Genomic DNA, 22822 nt, shown 5'->3' with positions numbered 1-22822 from the left:
AATAATTCTTCAAAACCTAATTAATAATTTTAATTATTTTAATATTTTAATTTATTATATTAAAGTTTGTATTACAACCCAAAATTGTTTAGGAGCAGTAGAAATGTTACACGAAATCCTGAAATTCTTTACGCCAAGTAATATTTATCGAAGTGCTTCAGAATTGCAACCAGAAAATGAGCTTACACAAACGAAAGAACGAAGGAGTTCTAATGATCAGCAAACTGATTCGCTCAGCAGATTTATGCTAGACGATAATTATTACCCAGAAGCTCGGCAACCTAATTTACAACTTTTTTTACTTGAAATTAAAAAAAAACATTTACTCTTTGAGGCAAATTGAAGAGAAAGGACTTGCTATACCAGTACATCCTTCTTATAATCTTTAGTTCGAAAATTTTATTAAGTCAATTTTACGAAAGTCGTCTTATTAAATATTCCATCATCAGCAGCTTTTATAGAGAGTTATTTTAGTACTTCTGGTTTTGTATATGAAAAAAAGGCGAAGCACCATGGTTGCTGATCTGATTATCAGTCGCTCATTATTAAAAGTAAACTTAAAAGCGTCTTGAAAGTTTAAATGATTTTTTGGACAACTGACTCAGATAATGAAGTGTATACTTATAATATAAAGATAATATAGTTTTTGAACTTGAAAAGCACAAAAACAAAATGAATATATAATGCAATAATTTCAATAATATCAATAATTTGAATAATAACACAATAGTTTGAATAAAAAACTATATTATATTTTTGAACTAAAAAATAAAAAGTAACTACTTAATTACTTAATACTTAGTAGCTTAACTACTTAATAACCGTGTCAGATAGTTAGACCTAAAGATAATCAGATAGTTAGACCTAAAGATAGTCAGATAGTTAGACCTTAAAAAATATCGAGCTACTAAGTTGTTCTACAAAAAGAACATCTACTAAATAATGGAACTAATTTTCAGATACCCAACTGAGACCTAAGTTGTTTTCAACCGAATATAGTCTTTTTTTATTTTCAACCGATTTATGACGTTTTCATTTTCAACCGATTTGAGATAAATTGATTTTCAACCAATTATCTGGTCTGTATTTTTAACAGATATCCTCATGAAAGCTGAACTATTTGCAAGATTGACTAACAATATCATATCTAAAGCTAACTAACAAAATATCGAAAAAACTTTAGAAATTGAGCTCTCACAAAAAATAAATCAACAAAGAAAGCAGACGCTTAGTAAAAAAACGAGTGATTAAAGCCGACAAGAACTTCAGGACTTAGTAAAGCGGTTTAAGGTTAATGTATTTTTTGTTATTGTGGGTACTGCTACTACAGCAATCAAAGACTGTTTCAAAGGAAATGATGTTGGTATCTTTAGGTACATTGCTTGTCTGTATCCTCAACACTTTCCATCTTTGGTGACCATTTTGACAACTAGGATTTTCATGATTTAGCAAATCTTGCTGGTATTCAGAGGGAAACACTGTGCACGGAGATGACATTATTTGCAACTAATTTTTCATTTGTTAGTAAAACTGATGAAACTGAATCAGAGAAATGCAACACCGAAAAAGACTGCAACAGATGTTTGAGTTGCGTTCTGCGTTTTCTCCATTGCTACAATTTACATTGTTTTGCATGTTCTGATATGTTTGTTGCAAATAAAATAATATTGTGTCTCCCACACAAGTCAAGTGTGAGCGAACTTTTCCAAAGTTAAAGACTGTGAAAAATTGCCATTGTATTTTGTTGGATGTAGAGCACCTCGAGTCACTTATTTTAATAAATGTTGAGAATAACCTAAAAATTGATTACAAATGAGGTTGTCCACAGTTTGGCAAAATCATCAAAATTTATTATTCTAAAATAATAAATAAATTATTAATTTCTACTTAAATAATTGAAAAACTTGATAACAAACTTGTATTTTTTCTACAACTGATAAATTTATAGGGAAAACCCATTTTAGCATTGCAATATTGTGAAGAAAATAAATTGGTGCGACGTTACAATTTAGAATTATATATTTAAAACCTTGCATATGGATTTATTTTTTTAAACAATCCGATTAAATTAATGGACGGAGTAAATGGTAGAACAATTATGGTAAAAGATATGAAAATTTGTATGTACTTAATTAGAAACTTCCTATACCCTTTTTAAAAAAATATTATTTTCGTATTTATTGAGCAAAATTCATCAGGGATTCACAATCTCAAAACAATTTTAAAAAATATAGATCTTTATTAAACTAGAATTTATTGAACCCTAAAAATTTTAACTTCCATAACAGCCACCATAGCAACGGCACCTTTTTTTCATTCTAACTAAAAAATCTTCCTAAAATCTTATTTTCTGTTTGGAAAATATACGTAAAAAAGGAAATTTATTTTCTATTGTTTAAAACCACTTTAGAATAAAAGCAATCACTGGAATGTTCATTTTTACTCTTTTTAAATGGTTAAAGCTTATAAAGTTAAACAAAGAACTAAAGGAAATAAAAGGAAACAAATGTTTTATGGAACAAAGAAATTAGTTGTAAATAGTATGGATATGAATGTAAATAATAGCAATGTAAACATAGAGTCAAATTGTGTAGATATGAATGTAAATATTAATAAAAGTGTTGAAGATATAAATGTAAATATAATGAGAGCTGTTGATTTTAATGTAATTGGTTCTGATCAAATTAGTGCTCCTGCTAAAAAAATTAAATACTTTTCATCATGAAGACCCATATTATCGAGTAGCTTGATTACAGAATACCGTTTCATTGATTTAGAAATACTTAACTCTGTAGTTTCTACCTTAAGATGTCCAGAATGCATGTCATTAGAGCAACTTTTTTCAGAAAACGAAAACAAGAGAAAAGGTCTTGCTTCTCTTCTTGATATTAACTGCTTTATTTGTAATTACTCAAAATAATTTTACTCATCGACATTCAACAAACAAAAAAAGTTTTGATATAAATACCAGGGCTGTATATGCCATGAGATCATGCGGTCAAGGTTATTCTGGGTTTTCAAGATTTGTAACATTGATGGATATGCCTAAACTATTGACTAATAACAATTACTATAAAATTGTTTTAAAATTAACTAATGCAGTAAAATGTGTAGCTAATGCAGTAAAATGTGTAGTAAAATGTGAAGACACAATGATGGATGCTGCTCAAAAATTAAAAGATTTGAAAAAAGATCATTTTGTTTTAAACTCCATTACAGACCGTTTGCTCAATGCAATTGATGTTGCAGTATCATGTGATGGAACTTGGCAGCGGCAAAGATACTCTTCAAATAATGGAGTTGTTTCTGTTATTTCAATGGAAACAGACAAAGTATTAGATGTTCAAGCAATTAACAAGGTATGTAAAGGATGTTTTCTCAATGAACACTTTAAGAAAGAAAACCTATTTGCTTATGAAAAATGGCACAATAAACACAAATGTACTTATAATTCTTAAGGACTATCTTATGGTATGAAGCAAGAGAAAGCCCGCAGAATATGGAACAGGTCTATTGCAAAACATAGTCTGCGATATACTGATTTTTATGGTGATGGAGATAGCAAATCTTATGATGCTGTTAAAAATGTTTATGAAGGTGTACAAGTAAACAAACTTGAATGTGCTGGACATATTCAAAAAAGAGTTGGAACACGCTTATGTAACCTAAAAAAAAAAGGAAAAAGGTTTAGGTGGTCGCGGAAAATTGATTGATGCAACTATTGAACGTCTCCAAAAATATTACGGCATAGCAATTCGCCAAAATAAAAATGATTTAAACGGTATGACATCTGCTATAAGAGCTACGCTTTATCATGCTGCCTCATCAAAAAATTAAGATTTACATTTTCCTCACTGTCCTGAAGGTGTTAATAGTTGGTGTCGGTACAATTGCGACTAAGCAAATCATACATATAATCAACATATAGGCCTGGCCATGGTTTACGTATATTGATTGTTTTGGAAACTTAAACCAATTTATGATGAGTTAAGTAATGACATTATTTTAAAGAATTTAATTGTTCAAGGCCTTACCCAAAATAACAATGAATCATTTAACATGACAATATACCAAAAGGTCATTTTTTTTTGCTTACACATCTTCAGTTTGGTGCTTTTGATGCAGTTGCCCATTTTAACATTTGTAAACAAGCTAGTGTAATAATTTTAGAAAAAATGGATTCGAGACCTGGAATGTACTTGTTAGAAGGATGTAGGCAAATAAATAAAAAACCATTATATTTAGCCAGATATGAAAAACCGCGTAAAAAAATGCAGACAAGTAATTCGAGGAAAAAACAAGAATAAATATGATATAACTCTTGAAAAGAGGAACACCCATATCAAACTTGCGCATTCTGAGATTTATCTCATTTATTTTATCTATATGTATATTATTTAGAAATTTTTTATGTAAGCATTTTTAAAAGCTGTTTTTCTTAGATAGGGGTTTTTAAAGTCGCCGGCCAACATATCTAAAAAACCACAAGTGGTGTGAAGATAAAACTTTTAGTATGAATGCATTTTATTGCCTTCTGTGATTTAAGTGCGACAGATTTTTTATAAAATTTGTTCCAGTCCTGGAATAGGTCAACGAAGTCACAAAATTCAAGTAAATTTTTAGCCCAATTTTGGTCCCACTTTTTAGCCTATTAAAAAATCATATGAAAAATTTGTTCACTCACATCACACAACAACCTTACAAGAACAATTATCGAAAAAATATTTTATTTAAATTGTGTAGGTCTTGAGATACGCTGGCCGGGGTATTTCAATAACTTTGTGTTTTTTAGTCTATTTTACAGGTGCCGTTTTACCAAAAAATAATTTTTTTTTTTAACTAAACTTTGTTATTTACATAATGTATATAAAGTTTAATTTATAAAATAAAATTATTAATCAAAAAAAAATTCTGAGGGGTATTCCATCTTAAGGGTTTAACTTATTTTGCTAAATTTTTTGCCACATTAAGGTCCCATCTATTTCTCCCCCCTCCAGACCCCTCAGTGCCAGTTCGACACTGCATGGGTCCCATATAGAAGTTTTGGGTATTCATGTATATACATATACAAAAAGAAAAAAAAAAGTTGAAACGGTCATATAAGCAAAGAAGAAACAACAATATTATAATTGTTAAAAGCAAAGATTAAAACTTCTCTTCTTTTCTTCTCTTTCAATTAAGTTTAATCTTTCACATTATTAATTCATTTCTTTTTCCGTTTAGTGCAAATAAGTTTTATTGTAAAAAAAAAAAAAAAAAATACGATTTATCAACTCTAATACAAATAAGATTTGATAATTTTAATAAATTTTCTTACAACACAAATATAATATATGACAATATTAACATTCTAAAATTTTTTGTTTAAAAAAAAGAAAAAAAGTTAAATTCTTATACTACAATCAATTAATCAAGATTTAAAAAAAAAAAGCAACTTAAAATTGATGTACTGACGTCAATATATATTTCAAAATGAAAAAATGTAATAAAAATTGATAGTAGATTTTCTCTTTAACTCATCAAAAAATCATCACTAACATGTTAAAACATCACAGCAAATAATTATAAACGTACTAAGACATAACAAAAACAACAATAACTTGCATTTATTATTTAGTTATTAATTATTTATACACTTGCTCAGTAAACTAAGTATATTAAGTAAATATTATAACTAAATATGTAATATAAGACATTAAAAATGAATCAGTAAATATTAAATTTGATCATACTCGTATGATTAGAATACTAACACGTCTCACAGAAAATGAGTAAGAAAAATAAAATCATAAGGTTTTTTAAGAAATTAACTCTTTTGAAAATACTAAGCACTTGTTGTAAATTGTCGTTGTAACTGTTCATCAGTAACAAAATGACTGCCACCACCACACCTCCAACCACCACCCTGCTTATACCAGGAGTAACCTGCAGGACAAAGACATACTTTACGTATAGCATTTTCAACATCTTTAGTTATTTGGCGTTCTTCTTTCAATCGTATATCTTCTGCTTCTCGTCGTTTTCGTTCTTCCTCTCGTTTTTTCTCTAACTCTTGCAACATCTGCTGTCGTTTTTCTTCTTCTCTTTCTTCTTGCAACTCACGAAGAAGTTCATTCAATAATTTTTCTTGCTCTTCTCTATACCTTAAAGAAGTAGTAAACAAATAATATAATAAAAATAAGCAAATCTTCATTAACAACGACGTAGGTTGAAACTAGTGATCAACCTTTCCAAATGAACGCATTCGGTAAGGCTGGTATTATCTTGATCTAAACAAATGCTTAAACAAAAATAAAAAATAAATACAGATTTTAATATTTCATACTGAGCTAAAAGCTATTATATGAAATAAAAAAGAAACAGAAAAAGCTAAAATAAAATAAGATAAAAAAAAGATAAAAAGAAGATAAAAAAAAAAAGTTGGAAAGGCTGTAGATGAAAAAGCTAAAATTTAAAGACTTAGAATATAGGTGACAAAAAAAAAAAGAATAGAGTGGAATGAAAATATTAATATAATAAAACTGAGAAACTTAAAAAATATTAAAAGGCCAAGAATAAACATAAGACCAAGAATAAGCTTAGAACCTTGTAAATAAATAAAAATTGCGTATGAAAAAGCTAAAAATAAAGTGGAAAGGTCACGAATTAACTGGACATGTCATTATGACCAGAAAAAAAGCATCAAAAATATAATTAATTACTAAATCATTAACTAAAGTTATAAATTTAGTTTTCTTGCAGACTTATTTTTTAACTCTTAGACTCTTCAACTATACTTATTTTTTAAGAAAGTAAATACAAACTTAAATTTCATCTATAGAGATTTTAGAGATAGAGATTATAAAAATTTTTGCTCGTTAGTGATGGCAACAACAAAGTTTCTTATTATAATAGGTCGCTTAACTACCTAGTCACATTAAGCCAATGCACAGTTGTCTTTTTAAGAATTGAGAAATCTTAGCATCATTTAACTCTACTTTGGTTTAAATTTAATTTTATTAAAGTTTTTAAAACTAATTCAGGATTTCAGAAAATCAATATGCTGAGTATATTCTAATTTTCAACATGGGGTCAAATTTAGTATATATTTATTTGAAGTTTCAAAGAAATTGGGAAGACAGCTTATATGAGAGTAAAAAAAATCTGATTTAAATCCCTTAATTTAGTTGTGGGTAAGGGTGGGAGGATCTCGTAAACCTTAGATAATAACCTTCCTATAAGTAGTATCATAAAATAAGGTACAGATTACGGACAGAAAGCAAATTAACTTTAGGAATGAAATCCAGTTGTGAAAAATTGGTTCTACTTTAAGTAAGACAATAGTATCATAAGAAAATGCCTGAACCTTACAAGTATAGAACTATGGAAGTTAAACATTAATGAGACATGTTATTGAGAACCAATAATTCCTGAAGAGACTTTAGCAAATTTAAACTCCAAACCTTTGAATCTGTACTACTGTGTTAAACTAACAAAATCTTACAAAAGTAAACAACAATCTAACACAAGACAGTTTACAAATGCTATTGCATTGTTATGATTCAAGTAAAACCACTCTTAAGGCAATAAAAATAAATAAATTTTCTAATGTAATGTTAGATATAATATGATATAACTAATAATGATTATAACAATAATAACTTAATATTAGTATATAGCATAAGTTTTTGGATTATATATCTTATAGACAAATAAAGCAATAAAATTTACTTTTTTTCATTCGTTTGTCTTTTTTCTTCATTTTTCTTTTCTTCTTTTGCTGCAAGTTTAGCAAGATGTAACTCTTTCCATACTTCGTCGGGAACACCAAAATCACGTATGTCTTCAAGATCCGAATTAATTTCCTCTATATGACTTAATGGATCAATTGTTTCTTCGAATCTTTTTGATATAACAACATTATCAGTACTCTTATCCAACACTTCTGAAAAATTAACAATAGCATTGTTAAACTTGAAATAACTATCATAATTAACATCAATTAATTATCATAACTAACTCAAAAATAACAGTAAAGATGATAAGAACAGATAATCTCACTCAAAAAGTATTCTGATGCCAAAAAAGAAAGATATTTATGAAAATAAAAAAATAAAAATTTTGAAAGTATATTTAACTTGTAAAATTTGCTTGAAAGTTTATTGTATGGCAGGTATTTTGCATTTGTTGCTTTAAAAGCTCTCCTTTTATGACAAATCAAACCCTCTAATTTAAAAGATATAAGCAACTGAATCAGAATTAGACTAGATATTGAGACCAGATATATGGAATTGATTCACTATTGATAAAAAATAATGGATTGCTATAAGAAAAGTAAAGCTAATGTTGTTCCAAAGTATATTAATGCACCAAACTATCCTGAGTAATATATATGTATATATATATATATATATATATATATACATATATATATATACCTGATTGATAGGAAACATTTGTTGTGAATGAGCCTAAATGTTTGGTTAGTATAACATCTAACTGTCAAACAGGTTTAATATACATCAAGTCATTAAAATAAAAACATCATACTTTTTTATTATCTTAAAAATGTCGAACTTTTTTACTAGAAAGTGATGGTTTGCAGAAAGCATTAGTTTTTTGTTTTAATTTGAAGAAAAGTGCTACAGAATTGGATCAATTGCTTATCTAGGCATATGGTGACCATTATCAGAAACAACATGCAAAAGATGGTTTCAACTATTCAGTGATAATGATTTTGATGTGAGAAATGAAATATGTAGAAGACCACCAAAAAAGTTTGGTGCCAAATTGCAAGCAATATTGAATAAAGATAAGACTTTAGGCAAAAAAGAAAATGACAAAAATGTTAAATGTTTCAAAACAAACAATTTCTAATAGTTTAAAAGCTATGAGAAAGATCTTAAAAAATGTAAAATAAATACCACATGAGTTAAATGAAAGACAGATGGAGAGTCAAAAAAACATTTGTAAAATTTCCTTCAAAGACAGAAAATAAAACCAGTTTTGCATTGAACTGTTACTGGCGATGAAAAATGGATTTATTTTAAAAATCCTAAATGGAAAAAACCATGAGATAATCTAGGACAACTATCAACATCAACTGCAAAACCAGATCAATTTGGCAAGTAGGCAATGCTCTGTGTTTGGTGGGATCAGAAGATGTGCTATATCATAAGTTTCTAAAGCCTGGTGAAGCTGTTAATACTAATTGCTACTGATAACAATTAATTTGAGCCATGCATTGATTGAGAAAATATTAGAATGGACCATAAGACACAGCAAAAAAATTTGTTACACAACAATGTACTTGCACACAATGCAAAACCGGTTCAGGATACAATCAAACCATTTGACTGGAAGCTGCTACATCAACTGCCATATTTACCAGATTTTGTCCATTCCAATAACAGTTTATTTTCATTGATGGGACACTCCTTGGACGAGCAGGACTTATACTAGTGCAAAAAAGTCAAAAATTGTGTGTCTGATTGCTTTGCTTCAAAAGATGAACATTTCTATTGGCGTAGTATCCACACAATGCCAGAAAGGTGGTCAAATTTTGTAGAAAACCATGGCCAATACTTTAAATAAAAAATTTAAAATATCAGAAAATTTTGGATTTTCATCAATTTATGCAAAACATCTCACTTTCAAATCATGTTTTCTATATTTTTCAAAACTAACAGCTACAATCTTTGCTTTGAGTCAGCAATAAGTGCCCAGTGTTATTTTTTCATGCAATTCAAACATAGTAGAGTATACTTTTCTTGATTTATCAAGTGCCATCATATGTATAACAAATGGTTTTTTTCATTAACATGCTAACTAATGTCAGATTTGTTTGCAATAAAAGTATTTTCTATAAAAGTGTTTGGCAACAGGTAATAAAATATTGGCATAGATAACCTATGCCAAGTTTTATGCTGTTTTTATAAATACCAAAAGCCTATTCACAGCTTTGTTTTATTCACACCTTTTTTTTATGGGAAAAAGCAGTTTAAGTATAGAATATGTTAAGCTAAAGAATTTATTTGAACTAAAAAACTTTTTCAAACATTTTTTCCAATTTATATTTTATCAAAGTGCCCATCTACTAGGATAACCTGTCAGTTCCTTTTAAATATTAGAAAAAACATCAAGACCAAAATAAAAACAGATATATGCTTTAAACAAAATGAAGCCAACACATTGTCACCTTATTTATATATAAAACCTAATGGAGAAAATAAAAGCAAGCTTTCCGCAAAGGCTTGACACACTTTGTCTTTGTGAGGTAGGTGTAGCCTTTTATAAATTAAAAGCCAACTAAATTTATAGTTAAAAACTAACACTCTATATCTCTTTCCTAAAATTCAATACTGCATATATCAATTTTTTTTTGGAAAGAAAACAAAGTTTTTTTATATTAAAATTACACATCCAGATAAAAATGTATAACTTGTAAAATAAATATAACATTTAGAGATTAACAAAGGTACAAAAAGTATTAAAACTAAATTTATAAAGGAAGTTATTTCTATAAATTAAAATGAATTTAATTAAAACTAAACAAATTTTAATTTTAAATTTTTATTTAAAGAAGTAATTTGGTTTCATTAAGCAATAAAGTGAAGGATATAATTTTTTTTTAAAATATATTTTTAAGAACTTTTAATTAATGTACCAAATAATTTCTTCTCTCTACCATAGTCATATTGATAAACACTTTGAAGTTCATTGGCTTCTTTTAACGCACTGTTAATATTTCCAGCGTTGGCAACTTTGGGTTTTCGGTCATTGACCATAGCTTTTAAAGCATTTATTGCATCAAGATAGATTATTTTTTTATTCACTTCTGGTGTTTTTACAACTCGGTTTGCACGATGTTCTAACATTTTTTGCCACAATGCAATCATATCACGTGCATTTCCCCATCCAGGATAAGAACGCAACTAAAAATTATCAAAACAAATATATATTAGAATATAATATTTATAATAATATATATTTATAGTATTATACAATATATATTACTTATAGCATTATGCAAAAATATCAACTTTGATACTTTTTTTTCTTTTTCTGCTTTTAATGCAGAATGAAATTTTGTAACAACTCATACAATGCAAAGTCTTCATTACTCATTTATATTAAATTTTAATATGTTTAACTAACTTTATTTTGAAATTTTTACAGAAGTAGTAAGAAACTAATTTCAATTAAATATTCTATGAAAGCAATTACTAAGTAGTGTAATGATAAATTAACTGATTTATATTGTGTTTTTATTCTAAAAGAGTGTAATTATTTATATTTATGTAGTTTTTAAAGTTTTAAAATGTAACTTTAAAACTTTTATAAAGAAGTTAAAATAACATTTTATCTTATAAAATATTACAGGTACAAGAGGTTATCATTTTTATAAATTTTAGCAGTTTCCTTAGTTATTTCATTCCACAATGGCAGAGAGAAAAAAATTTCCTGCGCAATATAGTAAACAAAGGAGCGGATGAAGAGTTTGTAACAAAACAGGCTGATTTATTGTTAAAGTATCTATGTTCACCACAGAGAAATGAAAACGGCCCAGATAACTTAAACAATCAAGTTGAAAGTTGAAATAGACAGGGAAGCCAATGATATGACAGTATTAAAAGAGTTTGAATTACATAATGTAATATGCGTAAAACACAAAGAATATAAAGTGCATGAAATCAATAAATTCTATAGTCTATATGTCAATTATGACAATCCAGCTATTTGGGTAGTATTTGATAGTAAAATAAGATAACTTTTGATGGAACATGGACCAAATTAAGTCGATCAGTTTGAATTTTCTAAGGATAGTATACAAAAAAATGTTTCATAAAAACTATAACAATCATGCGCTTGTCAATGGAGATAAAGTTTGCAGACATTGGCTGCAGTATTCTGTAAGTAATGACTCTGTGTATTGCATCTGCTGCAAGCTGTTTATCAGTGGCACAACAGATGCATCATTCCTATTTTATATGGTTCACATGATTGAAAAAAAAATTCTGTATTTCTGTCAGGGCATGAGAAAAACAGTGAAAATTCTGAAATCTGTCAGGGCATGAGAAAAACATCTAAAAAAAAAGAGAAAAATATTCTGAAAAAAAAATTCTCTAAATCTGTCAGGGCATGAGAAAAACATCTAGCACATTTTCAGTTGAGGAAAGAGTTTGAACTGAGCCTACAACATAATAAAACAATTGATGCCGAACATTTTCGTCTTGTTAAAAAAGAAGAACAGTATTGGCAGCAAATCTTGAAATGACTGATATCTTTAGTTAGAGTTCTTGGTGTGAGAAAAATTGCTTTCCGTGAAACACACAAGAAACTGAACACTGCTGATAATGGAAACTTTTTGAAACTTGTGGAGATTTTAGCTTTGTTTGACCCACTTATAAACACTTATAAATAAGCATCTTCAAAAGATTAAAGACAATGAAACACATGTACACTACCTACACAAAGACATACAAAATGAGTTGATTTATCTTTTATCCAATGCAACCAGACAAACAGTAACAACTGCGTGTGATGCTAAGTACTTTTCAATAATTATAGTTTGCACATCTGATGCTGGTCATGTTGAACAAATGACTATAATTATACGCTTTGTGGACTTCAAATCTAGAAAATGACATTGCAGCAACAGCATCTATAAAAGAACATTTCTTAGATTTTGTAAGTTGCAGCCATACCAGCACCAGTTTTCTCAAAAGGAGACAACTGGTGCTGGTATGGCTGAAACTATTATTAAGCAGTTAGGTTAATTTACTATATATGCATAGCGCCATAAATTATCTTTAAAAAATAAAGAAATTTCTTGTAAATTGCAGAAACGATCTGAAGTTTAAGAAAACACTGGTACATGCAGCTGAAGTTTCAGTCAGTTTAGAGATACCTGCACTTTCCGAATCTGAGTTTAGAAGAAATAATAAACAATTTACATATAAAGGAGATAATAAACCTACTCAAGATCCAAAAAAAAAATTCAAAACAAACTTTTGCTGATGCTATTCTTGACACAGCAATACAACTGGTTAAAAAAAGATTCACTCTTATGCAAACAATAAAGTTGTTGTTTGATTTTCTCTATGATATTCACTGTTTACAGAGAATATCTAGTAAGGAAGTTATGGTAGATTGCTTGAATTTTGAGAAAGCTTTTCAAGATAGAGATTCCAAAGATACCAATGCATCTTAACTATGTAGTGAACTGAAATAAATTTTAAGACGAGTTGCAAGGTGTACATTGCCACTGGATTTACAAAATTTTATATTAAAAAAATAATCAAATAGAAGTTGTCCCTAACGCTGTAAAAGCTCTAAGAATCCTCTTGAAACTTCCAGTTTCTGTGGTGAGCAGTGAGCAAAGTTTCTATTAACTCAAACTGATAAAATATTTTTTGAGGAAGTCTATGCAGCAAGAAAGATTTGCTGGATAAGTTACTCTGTCAAGTGAACACAATATTGTTAGAAACATTGAACTGACAGAACTCCTTTCTCTATTTGCAAAAACAAAAGTGAAAAAGGTGAAGTTTTGAAATTATTTAATAATATATTATAAAGTTACACAAATATATGCTTGTTTATAGTGATGCATGTATATTCTTCTGAATGTAAATACATAATGAAATAACATAACTTTTGCATTCCTTAGTAAAAGTTAGTTGGGGGGAGGGGGTGCAGTTCAACCGATTTGCCTAGGGGGTCAAATAATCTGGCATCGGCCTTGGTATTATGCAACATTTTTAACAATATATCATATTAACAATGACATGATAATATAAAAATTAATGATATTTAAAATACCTTTTAATCAAACAAACAAATTATGTTGGATAATGAATAACTTTATAAATAAAAAAAGAAAAAACAACCTCCACTAATCCTTCATGAAAGTTATTTTTTACATCTATATCAAAATCATAATTGTCAGCTTCAGCTTTCTTTCCAAGAAATTTGATGCAATCATTGTTATTCCAATCCTCAAAATTCATAACTCTTTTAAACCTTTTTTAACAAAGAAATAATAGTAATTTATATAATCAAAAAGATTAAACATTGAAACTATTATGAAAAAAATCATTTAAAATAGATACACATACATTCATGTATATAAATATATATACATATATATATATATATATATATATATATATATATATATATATATATATATATATATATAAATATATGTATATATATGTATGTATGTATATATATATACATATATATATATATATATACAAATATATATATATATATATACATATATATATATATATAGTATATAGTATATATATATATATATATATATATATATATATATATATATATATATATATATATATATATATATATATATATATATATATATATATATATATATATATATATATATATACATACATATGTATGGCAAGCCACATTGCCGCATAAGTTTTTCAAAGAACCAATATACTTAAGACTGAATAAGATATTGTTCCGTTTACTATAAAAAACATTTTTTGTTATGAAAGTATTTATGTAGCTCATGTCTAAGTTCTGCTGAATTTTATTTTTATTGTGAATTAATTGAAAAAAGCTAAAATACAAAACTTTAATTAGCTTCTTTTACGTTTTTTAATTTGTTCAGTTTAATACTTACTCATAAGTGCATATTTCTCTTGATCTTCCAGGGTTGCCAACTTTCCAGGGTTGCATATTTCCATGCTAAGTTTAGTAAAAATAGCATTATTTTAAAATGTTGGCAGTTTTTGATATTTTGGCATTTTTAAAAAAACTGTTAATTTTTTTTTTCTCAGGCGGTTTATATTTATTTTGCTCTAGATCATTAAGCATAAAAAACATTTTTTGTTATGAAAGTATTTATGTAGCTCATGTCTAAGTTCTGCTGAATTTTATTTTTATTGTGAATTAAGCATTATGTCGAGCAAAGGAGTAAATTCAAGAAAGTACCTTAAAAAATGGGAAACTGATTATGCTTGGCTTAAAAAAAAGCTCTGATGGTACTGAACCAGCATTCTGCACCCTCCGTCTTGTGACTATACAACCACAGAAATCCTCTGTAGAACATCACAGAAGTCTATCTGGACATACTTTAGGAAAAGCAACTTAACTCAAAAAGCATGATCATTTTCTTTTAATATCAAAGAAAGAAGACTGTGAAGCAGATACCATCTTGCTCTTTGTGTGTGCTGTCATGCATCTATTTCAACAATGGATTACCTTGGAGAAATCATTTCTCTTTATGGAAAAATAATCCGTTTGAAAACCTTTGTCTGTATTGAACCAAATATACCCAAATAATTAAAATGTAATTTCATCATCAATTGAATCAGTAATTTCTGAATCTATGGCAAATAAACTTTTTTTTTTTATCCTGATTGATAAATCAAATGATGTTTTTTTGACAAAACATCTCTGGATTTGTGCTTGATACTATTCAGATCAATAGAAATTAGTTATCTGTGACTTTCTTGATTTAACTGCTTTGATATCAACCACTGGTGCAGATCTTTTTGCTGTTTTGAACACATAATTAAAATCTGTTGAATTGTCATTAAAAAAACTGCATCAGATATATTAAATAGAGTTTCATTGTAGTTCACAACTCGGTTTGGTCTTGAATTCAAGCATTCTTTCGAGATTCTATTTTGATGCACTGTATATGCCACTCTTTGAATCTTATTGTTTAACATTCGTTTGAATTAATGCCATCAAGAGTTGGCTTTCTGCTCAGGAAATTTCTTCATTTTTTTCAAAAAGTTCCATTCAACAAGAAGAGTTTAAAATTTTTCAGAGAATGGATCTAAGCAATAAAAAGATGGGAACTCCATAACTATATCAAAAGTACTCAGCTACTCTATGGCTTGTCAGAGGGAAATGCTTTTACAATTAGCTTTTAATTGGTGCAAGTTAAAATCAAATTTCTTATGTGCTGAAGCTCTTGCACCTGATCACATTGGGTATAGAGTTAAAACAATTAACAGCAAATTCAAAGATGAAACTTACTACCATTATGTGGTCTTTTTCACACCAATTGTTCTAGAGTTTGAATGTTTGAATGCTTTTTTTTAAAGCACTAATGTGAATCCTGAGAAGCTAGTTTCAGAGCTAAACCTGCACTACAAAAGTCTACAACAACGTTTTCTTGACAACCAAGGAGTTCAACTGCCTATAAAATGTGTTGACCCCGGGGCAAAGTTTTCATAAGATTGCCAAAAAAAATTGATGCTTAACGGGTGATGCGGAAGTTATCTGAAAAATCCTAATTTCGTTATTTGAGCATAATAAATAGTTTTTGTGGTTTTATGCGTAGGCATAAACATTCTATAAAATATAAACTTTATTATTTGAAACACAATTATTTAAAATGAGGTTAAATGCAGCTGAACGAGAATCTTTTTGAAAGCGACTTAAAATGTTTTTTGTAAATAAACCTAATATAAAAAAAAAAATCATAAATCATTTTGAAAAGGAAGGATTTGCTCGAAGTACAATATATGATAAAAAGACTTGAAACTGTTCAATCGTTTTTTGATAGAAAACACCCTGGTCGTCCAACATCCTCAACTAGAGAAAAGAAAGCTGAATTAACAAGACTTGTCAACAATCGAAAAGGGGTCAGTCAGAGAATAATAGGTATTAAATTTGGTGTAAATCAATTGACAATTGGTCTTCAGTTAAAAAAAATGAATATTAAATATAGAAAACGTGAAAAGACTCCAAAATACACTATAGAACAACAAATAAAGGCAAAGAGAAGAAGCAGGAAACTATTTAACCAACTCTATAACACAAAATTGCTTCTAGTCATCGATGAGGAAAAATACTTTTGTTTTACAGGGGACAACATGCCTGGAAATTCTGGATAATACACAAACAACAAAAAGACATGCCCAGAAAGTGCTCGTTTTATAGGAAAAGAGAAATTTCCAAAACAATTAATTATGTGGATAGCCATATCTACCGTGGTATACCGTAGATACCGTGGTATGTCCGAGCCATTGTTTCGCACTTCCAAGGCTGTAGCGATCAATTCATCAATCTATATTAATGAATGTTTAGAAAAACGACTTCTTCCATTTATTCACAAATATCATGGAGACTTTAACTATTTATTTTGGCCAGATTTAGCAAGTTCTCATTATTCTAAAAATTCTCTAAATTGGATGGACCAATATGTCTATTACGTTGATAAAGAATCCAATCCCCCAAATGTGCCTCAAGCACGACCAATTGAAAATTTTTGGGGACATTTGGCACAGAAGGTTTACAAGGGAGATTGGCAAGCTTCAACAGAGCAAGTTTTGATTGATCGCATTAAACTAAAACTACAAGAAATTGATTTAAACTTTTTACAGTGGCATATGAAAGGTGTCAGAGCAAAATTGAGATCGATTGCAGATGGTGGTGTTTTTTCATATAAAAAATAATATATTTTTATTAAAAGATAAATGCTTTATTTAAAAAAATTATAATAGTAGTTAGTTTTTTTATTTATAAATAAGTTATTGACGTTTTTATTTTGTCCGATAACTTCCGCATCACCCGTTATCCTCAAACCTAAAAAAATATAACAAGAAAAAACATTAAAATTATTCTAACATGTTGTCTTCAATTCTTTTTGCGTCTTTTGAAAGAGCTTGATCAATGTCTACCTGAAAACAAAGAAATTTTTCAAGATCTATCTTTCCTCTCACCATCAAAGGTTCTGAATCAAATTTCTAAAGTGCCATTCAATCATCTGCCTTTAAGATATATTATGAAGAATAAGACACAAAGCCTTGATCAGTAAAGAAAAATAAGTTTGTAAGACTGATTTTCTTCAAAGCTGTTTGAAAATTCTTGAATACCAAAAGATACAAATGAGTTCTGTTCTGCAGTACACCACTACAAAAATAAATCAGGTAATGCAGCATTTAAAGAACTAGCAGACGATTGCCTACCTTGTCTTATTCTCCCTAAATCAAACGCTTTTGTGAAATGTGTTTTTTCTCAGGTCACTTATGTTAAAAACAAACCAAGAAAAAGAATGTCAGAAAATTGCTCATTAGTGTAGTGCAAGTAAAAACCTAGCTGCAACAAATATTCTAAAGTCTTTACAATCACTGACAAAATGTTAGCTAGATTTGGATTGGACATGTAATGTGATGATGATGAAACAGTTCAATATGACCTCACTTTAATTGATAATATAAACTGAAAGAAAATGATATTAAGACACACTCAATGTGAATGTCATTTTTAATTATTCTTTTAACAGAATTTGTCAGAAAATGTTCTGAAATTTTTTAAATCTTCTTTTTAAACTTTATATTAAATTAAAAGTTAAATACTTATCTACTTAATAAATACATAAATAACTTATCTTAAACGCTGTTTTTTTGTTAAAAATTATAAATAATATTTATTAAAACTGATTAATATATGACTTATAAATTAATTTCATTGAATTTTTTATTGAAATGAGGTCAGATATATTTTTATGGAGTTTTCTACTGTTTTCAAAGGTTGGCATTTTTTTTGCAATAATAATAAAAATTTGGCATTTTTTAGACAAGCATTTGGCATTTTAGCCCCAAAAAAATCTGGCAACCCTGCTTTCTTTAGGTAAACAAATGCTTAACGTGCATGTCATAAATACGCATTTTTTTTTTATAAGCATATGATATTTTCAATATAATTTATCCTTTGCATGAATACCACCAGCTTAGATTGAAAACAATATTTTACAACAAGAAATAAAAGAAAAAAAATTTTATTATATAATTTTTTAAAAGATTATATTAATATAATAATAAGAACCATCAAAAAATAAAGAAATTCTTTCTGCAATGACTTCTTAATACAATGCACTTTTTCAAAAAATATGTTTAAAATGCTGAGTAAGACTAAATACTATGCTAATTTTTTTAACAAATTGTTTTTAACAAAATATACTCTCACATACCTTTTTGTCAGGGAGGGTTGAATAGCTAGGGGGAGTATATTCAATTATAAAAATTCATTGATTGGGTTGTTGTAATTGTGGGGATAGGTGGAGACATATTTGAGCTAGTGCAGGTTGGGGATATGGTCATTAGATTGGGGTGGGGTGGAGGTGGTAATTTTATTTTCATACTTTTTAAGATTTAATTCTTGTGCAATTATTTTTTTAAACACATTTTAATATCCAGTTTTCACTAGAGAACATGAATACAAATATACTGCGTAGTGTTTACTGTATTTTGTTTTTTACTGTAATGTATTTTTTAAATTGTTTTACTGCCGTTTTTTCATCAAACAATAATCATTACTAAATATTTAAAAGTAGTACTTCAAGTAAGACAGGACGAGGTGATATACCAGCCCACCACCTTAAAGTATAAAATATATAGCAATGATAAGATGGTGTTTTGAAAATATTGAAAACCTTGTTATTTTTTTCCCTTTTTGAGCACTGCTTAAAAAGTTAAAGGTAAAAAACAAAGTTTTTATGAATAAATTAAACAAAATTGTAATTAAAAACTTATTGTTTCTACAATTATTTAATTTTTTATTTTAATCAACAAATCTTACATTCTAATACTTTGATATAACTTTTTTTTAAATAAATTAACCTCCCAAAGGTTGAGGGTACTACGGTCAAGGAGACTTCTTTTTTTTTTAATTTTAAACTGTAATTATAACCCTCTCTCAACTCTTTAACTTTAAAACACAAACTTTAACAAACAAGGTCGCTGCCTGGAGAAACAAGTTGAGTGCAGTACAACCAGGGACATGATTGGCTGGAACTCAAAACTTCTTGCTTACAAGGCAAGCCCTCGATCATACCATACCGCTACCGCATTGGTAGTGGTTTATATTAATTATATACAGTTCAAACTATTTTAACAATACCATCTCTTATACAGTAGCGAAAATATGAATGAATAAAAAACAATTTAAAAAAGAAAATTTACTTGTTCAAACAGTCATTGGATAATATTTTTTATATTCATTTTTCAAATAAGAAATATTATGTTAAAACCAGATTGATTCAGGACAAAACGTTGTCTAGTTTACAGCACTCAAAAGTTGAAACTAGATAATGGCTAGGATAGAGTTGAAACTAGTTGAATAGGCAGGATAGACAATTTGTAAAAATTCATTTTCATTTGAGACTCTGGGATTCAAAATCTATGAAAACTTGCAATGCAAATTAAAAACTCCTCTCTGGCTCACATGCCATTATCATATTTTAAATTATTCTTTGGGTCAATTTAGAAAACTTTTTTTCAAAATCAGACAATAATTAATATCAAATATTTTACAATTATTAAAATCACTTCACAAGAGAAACTTTCCTCTTGCAATTTTTATTAGGTTCCATGATATCAAAAAATCTTTCTTAATTGAATTATCAATTTTCCTACAGGCATTGATGTGCTTTTATAATTTAGAAAATGATGGAAAATGTTTTAAAATTTATTCATAAGAATAGGACAAAAATGTAATTTATCTAAAATCAAGCAGTTTTCGAACGTTAAAAGTAACTATCGATACATAAAATTTAGATGAGAAGATAAGTTGAAATTCATAAAAATAAACATACAGAACAAATTCAAATAAATTGTCTTATCTTTAGGGCAAGGCTATACAAAACAAAATTTTAAAAGCGCTCAAAAATTGCAATAAGTAGCAATTATTTCCATATTTAGCACAATACTAATAATAACTGATTTTAAAACCTTCGTTTATAGAATAAAATAACATGAGTTACAAGACATTTAGTTATGTTACTGAAAAAATAAAACAATGAGCAAAAAATATTTGCTATTGATTTAAATACCCTATTCTTTTTTGACTTTCCTAATAAAATCTAATTCGACTTAATTTAGGCTAAAAACAAAAATAATCAAATCAAATTCAAAACTTTTTTTTTTTTTTTTTTTTTTTAATTATTTGTTTTCTTATGTGTAAGGGATCATATTTTTTTGCATATAGGGATCATATTTTTTATGTGATTATATATATATATGTATATATATATATATATATATATATATATATATATATATATAAATATCTATATATATATATATATATATACATATATACATATATACATATATATATATATATATATATATATATATATATATACATATATATATATATATATATATATATATATATATATATATATATATATATATATATATATGTATATATATATATATATATTCATATATATATATATATATATATATATGTATATATATATATAGATACATATATATATATATATATATATAAATATATATATATATATATATATATATATATATCTATATATATATATATATAAATATATATATATATATACATATATATATATATATGTATATATATATATATATATGTATGTATATATATGTATATATATATATATAAATTTATATATATATACATATATATATATATATACAAATATATATATATATATATATATATATACACACATATATATATATAGTATATATATATATATATATATATATATATATATATATATATATGTATATATATATATGTATAATTATATAATGTATGTATATATATGTATATATATATATATATATATATATATATATATATATATATATATATTTATATATATACATAATGTGAATATATGTATATATGTATAATGCATATATATGTATATATATAAATATATATATATATATATATATATATATATATATATATATATATATATATATATATAATGTGTATATATAAATATATATATATTGTCAGATCAGATTATCTTGCTACTGTTAACATGTAACCCAGTACAATCTGCTTCATGTCCTGCTGCCTTGTAGGATACGCCTTTTTAGGCAAAGGCTAGGAGATGCCAACTCCGATTTAAACTACCCCCTGCCTTGGGGCTCTTGGTTGAGCAAAGGCTAGAGATGGTGTCTCGATAAAAATACTTATCTTGGGCAGATGTTAAATGCACCCAGCTACTGTCTTGTAGAAGGCCTTCTAGGCAAAGACTTAAGGGGTAAACAGATTCTATCTGTTGACCAGCCTCGCACCTCTTCTTTATCTATTAGGCTGGCCCAGATGTATTTTTAATACATTGTTTCCAGTTTAGGATGTTGAATGCTGGATCTTCTTGACTTAATGCATGGGTTTGCTTGTGTCACTGTTTTTACGACTAGGCAACTCATTCTATTATCTCCTTATGAGGGTACAGCTCTAAAACTCAGTTTTATGGTTCTGAGGCCGGCTGGTAGTCAGGTTTCCCGAACTCTGTGGTAGCTCTCAGAGAGGCTGATTCCATCAACAGCTGAAAAATATCAAAGTATTAACAGTGCCATGTTGCGCATGGATGGTGTCCCTGTTTGTACTTTTGGTGTGCAATGCGGAGGCCACATTTGGAGCCTTTTGTTACGGCTTAGGGTTTATTAGTAGTAATGAGGCAATTGCTTGGGCTATTAAACGGTGTTCTGAGTACTATCTATGCTTTGAGTCAAGTTCTTCAATCTAATTTAAAAATGAATAAAGTACCAAAAACTATAAAACACAAAAAACCATCATCATCACGAAGTTCTCTAAACCTATCATTCACTAATATTCGTGGTCTTCGAAGTAACTTTTCTTCTGTTGAGTCTTATCTCTTGCAAAGTTCACCAGACCTACTTGCTCTTTGTGATACTAATTTGAGTTCGGCTGTCTCATCTTGTGATCTTAGTGTTGATAGTTATCTTCCTTTGATTCGTAAAGACTCTAATAGTCACATGCTTGGATTGGGCATTTACATTCGAAAGAATTTACCTGTTTGTCATGAAAC

General features: G+C 27.7%; 1 protein-coding gene across 4 annotated transcripts in view; it reads right to left on the bottom strand.

The window, feature by feature from the left end:
- Positions 1–5276: 5276 nt before the first annotated feature.
- LOC136084823 (uncharacterized) overlaps positions 5277–22822 on the bottom strand; it is a 174261-nt gene continuing 156715 nt past the window's right edge. For all 4 annotated transcript variants that reach the window (XM_065805866.1, XM_065805867.1, XM_065805868.1 and 1 more), the window contains 4 exons: positions 13869–14001; positions 10646–10913; positions 7711–7924; positions 5277–6143 (listed from right to left, as the gene is read on the bottom strand). In XM_065805866.1, coding sequence (XP_065661938.1) covers positions 5825–6143; positions 7711–7924; positions 10646–10913; positions 13869–14001 — 934 coding nt within the window. In that variant the 3' untranslated portion in view covers positions 5277–5824. The remainder of the gene's footprint in view (positions 6144–7710; positions 7925–10645; positions 10914–13868; positions 14002–22822) is intronic.

The sequence above is a fragment of the Hydra vulgaris genome, chromosome 09 (assembly GCF_038396675.1).
Source record: "Hydra vulgaris chromosome 09, alternate assembly HydraT2T_AEP".
In the NCBI taxonomy this organism is placed as follows: domain Eukaryota; kingdom Metazoa; phylum Cnidaria; class Hydrozoa; order Anthoathecata; family Hydridae; genus Hydra; species Hydra vulgaris.
The sequence above is the reverse complement of the archived record's forward strand: the minus strand, read 5'-3'. Positions and strand labels throughout refer to the sequence as shown.